Raw genomic sequence first — 12,788 nt, forward strand, 5'->3', positions numbered from 1 at the left:
CCCCCGAGTCCCATCGTGGAATAGCCCAGGATCGGGGCGTGGCCGTAGAGCGAGCTCTGGTGATAAGCAGCTGCCCCCGGCTGCGCCGCTCCTTGGCTCGCCGCCTGAGCCGTCGTCTTCGTGGTGGGCGCTACTGCTGCTGCTGCTGCTGCTGCTGGCGGCCGCGTCGGCTCTGTCTTCTAGGCCGTGGTCTTCTTGTCCGATGCCTTGCAGTTGCAGCCGGAGGAGCAGAGGTTTCCCATGTCGGCGGCTAGGAAAGGAATCCGCGGTTGGTTGCGAAACTTGCGAGATTTGATTCGCCTATGGTAGCACGTTCGAGATCGGCTGGTTAGGCGCGTGTATATACACACATAGGACGAGGTGTTCTGTTCTGCTCGGACGAGGATCCAGCGGGCCGCGTGAGCGTTTCGACTCAGAGGAATCCAAACCAGAGTGCGATTCAGGCGAGTAGATGCTTTTGCAGGTGCAGGTGCTGAATTCCTTTTCGGCTAGGCTGTGAGGAATTCAACTGTAGATGCACCTTTTCTTTTGTTCACCATCGTCTGTGATCGGGCGAGGCCGGATTTTCCTTAATATAAAAAAAACCTTGTTTTTTGGCGGCGCACCATGGACCATAACCAGCACGTGCACATTTTAGTTGATACGCAGACGACTGTTGCAGCTTAGTAGATACAACTACAACGCATGCTCTCTGTTCAGCGCAGCAGCTGCCAACGGTTGGGCGGATGTGTACGAAGCTACACTCCAATTTGTGCGCGGGAGATCAGGAGTTGCACGCTAGTACGTTCCACTAGCAAGTCAGCGTGTGGATCAGCTGGCAGTGAGAAGTGGATACTATTTCTGTGCTGGCGCAGCAACACAGATCACCAAATGATTATACTCCCTCAGATTCAGTATGCACGCATCAGTAAACTTGACCCCAAACTTGTTGCCTGGGAAATAAGTGCAACATTGCATCCATTACACCATCAGGCAGTTTTAATACATCAATACGAGATGAAAAACAAATTGTTACAAAGGAACTACCGAGCTGTTTTTGCATGCTGTCTGTCAGTTCAACATCACTTATACAGATGATATTATTGAAGAGATCTTTCTGACAGACCCAATAACTCTAGCTGAGGAAAGCAAAATGCCCAGCACAATTTCACAGATCTGCAGATTGTACAAACCTCAAGTAGGGTATGAGAAAAGCACATCACCTTGTATCACACATCCAGGCCAGCTGCAGGGTTCTTGTCTCCCAGGCAGAATGCTTTTAACCAGGGATTGCATGGTGATGATCAAAGCTCGGACCACATAAATTAGCAGGATGGCTTGAGCTACTACTTTAGATATGTCCTGCCAGCGGTGTTTACTCATCCACAACTGCATTGCGACCCGCAGACATATCGGAAATGCTAAATTTGACAGCAGCCAAATAAGAATAGACTCATCCCAGCTGTTTGCAGGGTCTAATGTTAGCCCTACTACTGTCGCAAATGCCGTTACCATGGACAGAACTGCTCCAAACACCAGTGCAGCAGACAAAATGAGGTAAAACCGGCGATGCCTTGTTAGTCTGGCAAACACAAACAGAAATATCGTTGCTGTGGAGAGATAGAACGATATGCTGTTTGCAATCACAAATATCCAGAAACCAGTTCTCCCTCCAAATACTGGCTTACCAGCATCATTGCCTTCTGCGATGTAGCCCCCCGGTGGAGTACAAGCAGCAGCGAGTGAGCCAACTACGATAAATACAGAGATGTATAAAATGCTCTGGGACACATTAGCGTAACTGCCTGGTTCCTTTTTTCCTTCTGAGCACCACTTATCTGATAGATTTTTAGCCTGGTGCCATGGGCTGCCTGAAGCTTCACAAAGGGTTAAGCATGTGATGATAGAAGTGTTCGTGAACTGTATGAAAAGAGAAACAAAAAGAGTAAAAAAAATGAAAATGTTGGAAGAGTGGAATGCAAACAATGGAGGAACTTACCGACGAAAATGTATAATCAGTGTGTATCTTACTTAAGGCAATATCTAGAGGTGTTAATCCTTCATTGTTCATAATGTTGAGGTTCACCCTAGCATCCATCATAAGAAAGGAGAAGATTATTGTGTGCCCATGCTTTACAGCCAGATGTAGTGGTGTGTTTCCTTCACCATCCCTTGCATTCATCATCATCACAAACTTTGGGCTTCTGCAGATGTGCCGCACCACCTGAACCCTGCCGTGTTCAACGGCACAATGTAGAATATTTTTACGTTTGTTGTCAAGCAACTCATCGTAGTTCAGGCATATTTCCATGAACTTGCAGACAACATTGACATTGCCCGCTATAGCAGCGATGTGCACAGGATATAGACCCTCATTATCTGGAACAAATGCAAGCGAGCTGTTTGCTAATAAAAGTTTCACTGGTCCAAGATTTTTAGCTAATGCTGCATAGTGAAGGGCTGTTCTTCCATAACCGTCAACCTCTCTTGCAAGTGTTTCTTTCCAACATTGCAGGGACTCACTTATTTCTAAAATAGAAAGAAGACAGCATTATTAGCATTTGACAAAATTCAGATTTCTCATCAAAATAAGACCCAAGTTGATGAACTAATCTACATAAGGTATTATGTACATTTTGTTTCATAGGACCTGCCTTAAGCATGCAGCATGTTCTTTCCTAGTCAAATCTCACTGTACAGGATCATGCTCTTTAACAAATTAAACAAGGTTTGTGCCTTAGCGCCTAGAACTCCTTTTGCCTAGGTATTGTAAAATGGGGCTCCTTATCAAAGCTCTGGAGATTGAGAGATACTAGTCAGGTTGGCGCGCTACGCGCGCCTATATCAAAAACGTGGACCTAAAATATTAATAGAAAGATATTATCCGTTACTATGTTCGAAGCATCATCGTATCGATGTATTGAGTTAGATCTAAAAATTACAGTAAAGCGGCATAGTAGTTTTGTGTCTGAGAGTGCCCCAATCTCAAGCATTGTAGTATAGATGTACAGGTAATTTTTCCTTAGGAATTTTTTTTGTGTCAGTAGGTATAGTTTAATTACTTTAGTAGGGAAAAAAAGTAAGATTAGAAATGAATGAACATTTTAATTATATTTTGTGGATTTACGGAGGGAAATCAAAACCCAAGAAGTAGTACAACTACCACATGTAAATGTAGTATACAAAATTTAGTTATTATTTTTGTATGTAGGAAGTAGTTAAATATATTTTGTATTGTCAAATAATGGAAGAAAAATATTTTTTTAAGATAAAGAGACTAACTTAATAGAATCGTGGGCCCCACGTGGGTCCCGCCTGAATAGTACATGGGTCCCACGTGGGTCCCGCCTGAATAGTACATGGGTCCCACGTGGGTCCCGCCTGAATAGTACGTGGGTCCCGCCTGAATTGTACGTGGGCCCCACGTGGGCCCCGCCTGAATAGTACGTGGGCCCCACGTGGGTCCCACGTGAATAGTATGTGGGACCCGCATGAACAATGCACGGGGCCCCACGTGGGGCCACGACTCATGAGGAGGCCCCAAATCTTGGCCCTTTAGTATATGTACTTAATAAGCGACGAGCTTCTACTCACATTCAAATATTTGATTCTGAATAAAACAACCCGCATAATATAAGATCTATGAATATTTAAAACATAAATGAACATAAACATTTGCAGAGCTCTGAAAAAAATAATAAAGCTACTCAAATTCACTTCTAAACAAAGCATGGAAAATGCAATATAGGGAAAAGTTAACCTCAATACTTATATCAGTTCTGCTCTGAAATACTGGTTACTACTTGGGGGCGTCAATTCCTCACGTGCGAGAATGAGAGCTGGGCCATCGCTGAAGGAAGGCACACGCCGCTCGCCCCCGACCGAGTGAACGCCGAGCCCCCGTCCAGTCCCTGGCCCACCGGTTGTCAAGCCGCCGGCCGTCCGCCGCCGTCCGCCGCTGCCCCGCAATCCGCCACCACCGCCGGTCTTCCCTACCACCCCCTCCCCCTCTTCTAAGACCGCCGGTGACCACCGGCACCCCAGCAACCCTGCTTTCCGAAGTACGGGCGCCGCAGCACTGCGAGGAAGGCGAGTTCCACGCGCACGCAATAAATAGACGTAGCATTACTATAGGTAGCCTTCCAAAGTCATATTTGCTAACTTGGATCTCATAGTAGTTTGATAGTTCCAATTAGACAAGTTTAAGGTTTTAGAATAACAGTTAAATGCTAAGAACAAAGCTATATTACCAGATAATCAATTTAATCATAGATGCGATTATAATTTCAGTCCTACACAAGTAATACTCTACTGGAGGCAATAAAACTCTTCTGTAGAACCTAACAACCATGCGTCTCGTGGTGGACCAGTTAGAACGTTGAACTCCAGGAGTCATTAAAACTTGCGTCCCAACCCAGGTTCGAAGCATTGCACCTTCGTAGAACAAAGCCCAGAGGGAGTCTCCCCCCATGATCAAGTTTTTTTTAACCTTAGGTATTGCTATTGACTATCACGCTATTCAGCAGTAAGCTGCTATCATCATTGAGCAATAAATTTCCGCTAATAGTCACGCAATCATCCCCACCTCTAACAGAAGTAGAAAATTGCACAATTAGGCAAAACTTAAACTCACTAAGGCAGCAAGGGAAACCCGCAATGTGTATATTGCCTAAGTGGAGAGGCCCAGCAAATACGATGTTTCTGTCCCAGAAAATCCACTTCGCCAATAATGTCAAGGAGAACCGGTGAGGGATCGACAGGGGCATTGAGGTGGGCCAGACTGGACTGCTCGATACGCAAACACAATGGCAGTTTGCTTTCTCCTGTCCTTTTCTTTTCTATTTTCTTTTATCTATGTTGTCTTATCTCACAAAATCGAAAATAATGGGCAAACACCCTTAACTGGACAACCCCTAAGGTCATTCAGTGCCTAGTTAGAGCCACTTTCTCTTCCCATTGGAGATGCTTCCATCCACTTCTCTCTACTTTTTTATGTGCTACACTGCTACTTATTTGAGATTCTGTTGTAAGTCGGTCTATCTATTTTTTGTGGGTCAGTGGGCTTATATTTTTGTTAACAGTAAGTCAGATTTTTATTCACTAGATCAACAACCAGAAAATAACCAGTTAGTTATTTGAGACCCAACAGTCGCAAGAAGAGGCTTAGATTTAAGAAAGAAAAACAGAGATGACAACTTATAGATATAAATTTTGTTTGAATTCATGGAGGAATTTATTGTCAGAAAACGCTATGCTAAATTTTGAATGCACAAAGCTCATGGCTCCAATACAACTTGTAAGATTTCAAGTTACCTCTGCTGACATAGACCGCAGCATGCAATGCAGTTTGTCCATCTGGCCCGGAGTAGCTAACATCATTCAAAGGTTCTCCAATCAAGACTTTGACCATGTCAAATCGATTGGACGCAACCGCCAAATAAAGAGGAGACACGCCATTCTCATCTACTACTGCAGCCAGCCCTCTATCCCTCGACATGAGTCCCTGCAAGATGGGCAAATGGCCATTCCTGACCGCTTCATGCATCGCAGTCTCCCCATCCAAATTCCTCGCCCTCAAACCTTCTTGCTCGTTCATAATCATAGCACACTCCATGAGGTAATCGGCCACATCCACATGCCCAGCCCTCGCGGCACAGATCAGAGGTGTATCAAGCATATTGTTCCTTGCCTTAATAAGCGAGATGTCCTGAGCGCAGACCATCTTGACAAGCTTCAGGTACCCGCAGCTGGCTGCAATGTGGAGAGCCGAGCTGCCCTCTGCGGTGACGCCTTTTAGGCAGCTTTCTTCTCCCTGCTCGGCTCTTGCTGAGGACTGCGAGCCCAGAACTTGTCCTAATAGGTTCGCGTCGCCTGTGGCAACAGCTTTGAGCAGTCGATGTTCCATTGTGTGTGGATTGTGCCTTGCCGCCATGTATTCTGGCTGAATGAGTAACAATGGAACACATTTGCACAGCTACCATAGCTAGGTTCCATCCTCAGCTCCTCGTATATACACAGGGCCCTGGCCCCTGGGTGCTAACGGAATTTCCTCGCAAGCTCCTTTTTGTTAGTAACGAAGTCAAACAATCGACAATATATTTTGCTGCAGCTATTCGGTTGCTTACTTGCTTAGGATACATGCCCACTATACATACAACCTGGCGGTTGAGACTTAGGCTTGGGAAGCTACTAATTTACAGAGCAACAGACAAACCCAGCAAGCCATGACGAACCACGCGCTTAAGCTCGTCAGCTGGATCTGGGGTTTATCTACACCAAACAAAAAAAATAATGCACACCCAGAGCAACCTAATCTAGTATCATATTCCCTTGGCGATCCTACATGCAACCAGTTGAGGATTTACTAAAATGTCGCCTCGGGGTGCACACAGACCCAGCTCAGCTGCAGGTGCCAGTTAATTGTTCTGCGCAGCAGATTCACCGCATCGACGACCAATACAATTTAATAAGTTCGGAATCAGGCACAGTTGCAACACAAATAGTTGAAATCAAGTGAGATCATAATACTCCCTCCATTTTCAAATATTTATAACTGGTACTAGTGTTTTAACCAAGTCCTTCAGCGGAATCCCAAATCCCCAACCAAAAGTTAAACAGATGAAATGACGAAGAGGATTGAAGGTTGATTACCAAAGCCACCTGCTCATCCACCACCAGCAGCGCAACCACAGGAGTTGCCCCTCATCGCCCCGCGCGCTGGGCGCGGCGTCAGCCGCACCATCCGCCCTCTCTCCCTCAGTCCCCCTCCTAGGGTTCCACGGTGCCAACAGGTAGTAGCATCTTTCACCATGCTGGTATTCTTCTCTGCCCGAGCGGCAGCAAGGGCAGGGAGGGGCGGAGGGCCGAGCCTGTATGGGAGGCCTGCATGGGCTGGGCTGGAGATCGGCTCCCCTGCAGAATTAGGTGGGCTCCAGGCTCAATGTCCTACATCTCGGCCCAAAATCTAGCCCTTTTTTCTTTTTTATATTTAAAAAAAATCAAAAATTTCAAAAATATATGTCCGTTTTGAAAAATTTCAAAAATACCCCCTGTCGCCCTATGAGAGGGCGACAGGACCTAGATGTAATTTTTTCTTCTTCAAATTTGCAACGAGGTCCATGGCCGAAAAAAAAATGAAAGGGGGGCCTGTCGCCCGTTGGGGGGGCGACAGGGTCCCTTCCCCCTATATAAGCCCTGGCCGCCATTCGCCGTCATTTCCTTTGTCATTTGAGCCTAAAAATTCAGAAAAAAAGAGAGGGGTGAGGAGAAGAAAAGCGGCAAAGCTCTGCCGAATTGCGTACTTGTGATCTACCGGTAAATTCTGTATGAATCCATTGATATTGTATAACAATTAAATTTAATTAGCAGATTAGCTGAATTAGATTTGGTGCTTTAGAACACTCGTTTAGTATTACAATTTCAGTACTATTACAGACTTGTTTTTAAATTAATTATGAATTAGAATAGAATTATGAAAGTATCTTATTGATATTGCAGCATAAAGGCAATGGCTGCCTCCAATTGTAGAGGATTTTCATAGACCGAAGAAAAATCTAGTATAATATTTGATATCATGACCCATCTTGTTATCAGTAAGAAGTTGGATTTGTTAGCGGATGGTACGATAGATATGGTGTTGTCCAAAGTAGTAGAGTTTAAAGATTTCACATTATTTCGAGGTATTACGACGCAAGATGTAAAGGGACACCTGCTAGAACGTCGGAAGATATACATGAGAGTATGTGAACTAGCGAATCATCATAATATCTTTGGATTCTTACAAAGTTCTTGTAAGATATGGATGCGGCCAGAGGTGTATGAGATGCACATTAAGGTAACTCTCATTCAGTTGTAATCCCGTCCGTCATTTCGAATCCATATTTATGAAACAGTAACATTGTTTTTTTAATAATATGCTAAGATTACCCCGAGGACACGGAGTTGATTAACAAAACGATACCAAATTTCCGTAAATTGGTATGTATCTTCGGTGGACTTATGCCGCAAACTAGACGAATGAGGTGGATAAGATCTTCGGGTGATAGTACTTGGCCTGCGCAAGAACAGATGCCCGGAGGTTCGTCGAGTCATGCTGCAGCACCTCAACCACCAACTTGTGTAAACTGGGATGACGACATGGATGACTTCATGCCCCCCAAACTATGGCCTCCAACACATGATGTTCCTCCCCCTTTACATGAACCTAGAATCAGAAAAGAGACAAAGGGAAAGGCAAGAGGTTCGTCAAGTCATGTTGCACCACCTGCAGCACAAACTTGTGTTAACTGGGATGACGACATGGATGACTTCATGCCTCCAAACCATGGCCTCCAACACATGATGTTCCTCTCCCTGTACATGAACGTAGATCCAGAAAAGAGAGAAAGGGAAAGCCAAGAGGTTCGTCGAGCCATACTACACCACCTGCAGCACCACCATCTGTCAACTGGGATGACGACCTAGATGATTTCATGTCATGATCTATAATATATGATGTTCATCGGTTTAAGATGTATTCGCATTTAGTATTGTTAATGTTGTATTATGCTTGTATGTATGTCTCGTACCTAACTTGCATTCACTGGACATGTACATAATGTCGAGTTTGAATCGTACTTAGTCGTAATGGAGCATCGAAGTATAATACAACGATAATGAAACACACATCACACATGCAGTGGCATGGCAGAACCCGTTGCAAACTACGGTAAACAAACATGTAATTTAAAAAAACACAACAAACACAACGATGCAGCATGTCACTAGCACTAGGGTAGTCCTAGTAGCCGTAACCCCACATAGCAAACTGCGTTGAGCCTTCTCCGTAGTATCCACCAATTGCAGGTGGTGCCGGAGGCGCAGGGCCCTTCTTCTTGTGACAAGGGCAGTTGTAGTAAGGAATAGTGCATGGTTCATCCTGTGAACCGGCAGCATTGCTGGTATCATCATCTTCGTCGTCTTTGTTACCCTCGCTCACTTCCTCATAATGGTTCGCGTTGCATTCCAGATCAAAGATCTTTATCTAGAGGTACTCGATGAACTCCTGAACAGAATCAATTGGTGCAGGATCGACCCACCTAGTAAAACCACAGTTTTCTAGAGCATCGGAAGACTGCAAAATAAATTTCATGTAAGGTGTCTCATTGAAGATAAAGAAATGAAACAACCGAGTATTACCCATGCGTGTGGACATTTAAAGAAACGCCGACCGCCATCCATCCCGTCGGTGCACATCTGCACTAAGCAGTCCTCACCATGTCTGCATTTTGGCCACGGTTCTCTACGGTTATCGTATTGTCGAAGAGGAGTTTCATTGGTAAATTCACTCTTTTGCTGTGGCGGAAACTCAAACACTGGTTCCGGAAAGGAATCAGGTCCAAGTGGCCCCTCCCATATTATGGGGTCTCCCTTTCTTCCCCCTTTTCCTTTCCCAAAACCGTAGTAATTCTTCCCGCTAGACTCACCTCCAGACATTGGGTATACAATGAGCTTTGGTGTTTGAGTGCTGCTGGGAGTTCACAAACTTCGGAGTATTTATAGGCACACAAAGGTCTGATACCCGGAGTGTGGAGTGTAAATGCACCTAAAAAGCCTACATGATAACACAGTGAAGAGGCTAGCTGACCTAACACTGAAAAGGCTAGATTCGATTCTCGAAATGACTACTCGATGCATCTCTGTGCATGCAGACTCACAGCACAACATTGCTGTAGCTCGGTCGATCGCGCCTAGATGCCGCCTTCCCCACTACACGCCACAGACCTTCGCTGTAGAATGACAGGTCCGTCGTCCTCGCCAGAGAGACTACTTTGAAGGTGAGCTGGTGTGGTTGCCGTGTTGTCACATCTTTTTGAAATGGTGGAAGGGCACTGCTATTAGGTTGTCGCCTTTTGTCACGTATGTCTGGGCAAAGAATGCGACATTTGGGAAACCCGTGATCGCCGTGCTGAGCAGTGGCAACCTGTGATCTCGTATTCGCAGCTAGATACACTATGGTTCCTATTTTGAGCTATTCGAGCGTGTAGTCGTCATCATCGTCGGCGGGATCTCGGCCACTAACTCCTACCGCACCTAACTTGTCCTTCATTAAATCACGAAAAAAAATTCGCAAGAACTTTCCTTATTTCACGAGCATTATGGAACCCACAAACATAACAAGTTCACATCAATAGTATCTATAGAAACAAATGACAAGTAAACTAACACAATCATAAATATCGGATACAAATAAGTATTGGCCCACAGCTATCTCATTACAAATAAACATCAGAGATACAAACATCAGATATATCTAACCACCCCTAGGGCGTCGGACCCTCTTAGCCCTCTGCTGGGCACGAACATGGCCCTCGGAGTAGGTGAGAACATCCGGAGACCTCACCTGTCGCTCAGGACGCGCAAGGGGCTGCGGTGTCTGCTGCTGAGAGATCCCAAGTGGTGCTCCTCCTAGCTGTGAATACCCCAAGACATCGGGGTCACCTTGTGCGGTAGGCTCTTCTGGAGTCAAGCTGTCGAGGTCGTCTAAGGTGAAGCCCTCGTTATCTAGTCGAAAGGAGGAGGAAGAAGGTCCGGCGCCCGCATCGGGGTAGAATCCTACGCATAAAATGCGGATGTTAGCGTACGCTCGTGTCTTCCGTCATGACATGTAGAAATCGAAATACGAAACATAAACTAACCTGTGTAGGCCGGTATCTGTGGCCCCGGTATCATCCCTGGATACGGTCCACCAACTGGTGCTGTCCCTCTAAACATTCCAGTATTGCCGAACGCAGTAGCTGGATCGTATTCTGTTTGTAATATTAGTAAATATGTAGGAACACTTGATCTAATTTTAAAGAGATATGTACGTTACCTGTACTTGGGAAGAACTGCGACGTCGGCCCGTGCACGGTCAACGGACACGGGAACGACGACGAGGCCTGGGACGACCCGTGGCTGTCTTCGTACTGCACATGGCTTCCCAAGTTGTGCACTACCTGACGCAACTGGTCACGCTGCCTCGACCATGCCTCTGTCTGCTCAAACTGGGTCATTGGGGATCCGTCACGTACCCTCGTCAGGTAAGTCGAGCAGTCCGTTTCCATCATGTTGCAAAGGCGAAACTGCATCCATTCAGTAAAGGAATAGTTATAAATACATGAATTATCTTATGAATATGAATATATATATGCAAATATGATCAAGAGACTCACCGCGCCAGCTAGTGCCTCCACGTGGTGCCGGGCATAGCCATCCTGAGGCCTCGACTGGTGTGGCTGCGGGTGAGTGTCAACATAAACCAGACGAGCTCGAGTCCGGAGTAAGTACCAGGTGAGGTAAGCCCTAAAGGAGCTGTCTGTGTGTGGTCCTGTTGGATGGACCAAGTGCTCGTTTGCCTGTTCCCATTGGTCCACCCACGGCTGCATCTTGGTGAGCCAATCATCAGAGCATGGCAAGCCACTCCTTGACAACCTACAAAAGTGGACCACGAAGAATCGTTAGATTCCACACGAATGTATGAGCCAAGTTCATTCATAATTACTTGTGGTCCTGACGACTGACACGCTCCAACTCGGTGGGCACCGGAAACTCCTGGCGCTGCCTAAACTGTCTCCTGACTCTCCAGGGGCAATATGCCTCAACCGCGATGTCATAAACCAGGATGGCGGTAGTAAGCCACAGGCTCGCATTCGCGGAGCAGTGCGAAGACAGGCCTGCTGGTGCACGGGTAGCCACAGCCTCTGGGCTGTAAGGCTCCCAGACAACGTCCTCGGGCATCAGCATGTCGAGCTCCGAAACAAACTCAGGATATGCGTGTCTAACCTGCGCATGCGCCCAGGACCTCTGCATTCCGAATAAGTAAAATTAAGATTGCGCTAATGCATCATGTAACAATGAATAACAAAATTAGATTTGTTGCGAACGTACTTGATGCCAGATCCAGATAGTTCCCATAGTGGGCCTCTCGTCCTCCTCGTCACCGTACATGGCCCCGTGGTAAGGCTCGTGGCTGACCATGGTCCGACCAACGGCTAGCCTCTCGTACGACCAAAGCTATAGCAGTAGTGGGCACCCTGCCAGGATAACGTTCCCATGTGTCTTCATGTAGCCGTCGCAGAGTCCACGGTAAGTGGCTGCAAGTACCGCCTCACCCCAGCTGTAGGGAAGGAGAATCCTATCAACCGAGTTGTCATGAGTGTTGTTGAACATGATGTAACCAAACAACCAAAGTAGGTACGCCTCCAGCGATTTGGTCACACTGTACTCGTCGGCATCCGCAGCTAACAGGGCAGGCTGCATAAACAATTAAGATTAATGGTTTCAACTGACAATGGAACATGTGAATTGTAACAATTAAATTTATATATGGAATGAATACGTACTGTAAACTGTAGGAACCAGGTCTTCGAAGGACCTGCTGCTCGCGGGTGCGGGTTGATCGGACCTGGTTCTTCCACGCGGTCAACCAGGGCAAAACGGGCCTCCAGGTCATCCTTCCACGAGGCCGCCACCACACGCGGACCTACAGCCTCCCCGACGATAGGGAGGCCGAGGAGGTAGGCCACGTCCTACAGCGTAGGAGTCATCTCCCCACACGGGAGGTGGAACGTGTGTGTCTCCGGCCTCCATCTGTCAACGAGCGCCATCAGGAGGGATCGGTCGAGCTGAATAGGCCCAACCTCGACAAGACGGCTCAGAGTCAGTAGACCGGCCTCACGTAACCTGCAATAAACAAAATTGTCGAAACAAAGGAATACCGACGAATACATAAGTGATAAACAATAATATTTCATTACATACATATCACACCAATCGTGGTGTATAGAGAT

The 12,788-nt window shown here is 46.4% G+C and overlaps 1 protein-coding gene across 4 annotated transcripts; it reads right to left on the reverse strand.

Annotated features, from left to right (window-relative positions):
- Positions 1-889: 889 nt before the first annotated feature.
- Positions 890-6,833, reverse strand: LOC120698612 (protein ACCELERATED CELL DEATH 6-like). 4 transcript variants are annotated; one of them, XM_039982303.1, is made up of 5 exons: positions 6,631-6,831; positions 5,293-6,404; positions 1,979-2,508; positions 1,668-1,899; positions 890-1,561 (listed from the first exon to the last, which is right to left on the reverse strand). In XM_039982303.1, exons 2-5 carry the CDS (start codon positions 5,909-5,911, stop codon positions 1,557-1,559), a joined length of 1,386 nt encoding a protein of 461 aa, XP_039838237.1. In that variant the 5' UTR covers positions 5,912-6,404; positions 6,631-6,831; the 3' UTR covers positions 890-1,556. The 4 variants fall into 4 exon arrangements, 3 of the variants coding, with proteins under 3 accessions (XP_039838237.1, XP_039838236.1, XP_039838235.1); XM_039982302.1 differs by having other exon boundaries at positions 909-1,899; positions 6,631-6,829; XM_039982301.1 differs by having other exon boundaries at positions 909-1,899; positions 5,293-6,829.
- Positions 6,834-12,788: the final 5,955 nt, after the last annotated feature.

Source organism: Panicum virgatum, chromosome 3K, assembly GCF_016808335.1.
Source record: "Panicum virgatum strain AP13 chromosome 3K, P.virgatum_v5, whole genome shotgun sequence".
Lineage (NCBI taxonomy): Eukaryota > Viridiplantae > Streptophyta > Magnoliopsida > Poales > Poaceae > Panicum > Panicum virgatum.

What these genes read in the sequence shown, in the direction of transcription:
- LOC120698612 (XM_039982302.1), bottom strand. Translation starts at nt 5,911, where the DNA reads ATGGCGGCAAGGCACAATCCACACACAATGGAACATCGACTGCTCAAA. An exon ending in TGCGGTCTATGTCAGCAGAG is followed by an intron (nt 2,509 to 5,292) that starts GTAACTTGAAAT and finishes TTTCTATTTTAG; the next exon opens with AAATAAGTGAGTCCCTGCAA. An exon ending in CTGATTATACATTTTCGTCG is followed by an intron (nt 1,900 to 1,978) that starts GTAAGTTCCTCC and finishes CTTTTCATACAG; the next exon opens with TTCACGAACACTTCTATCAT.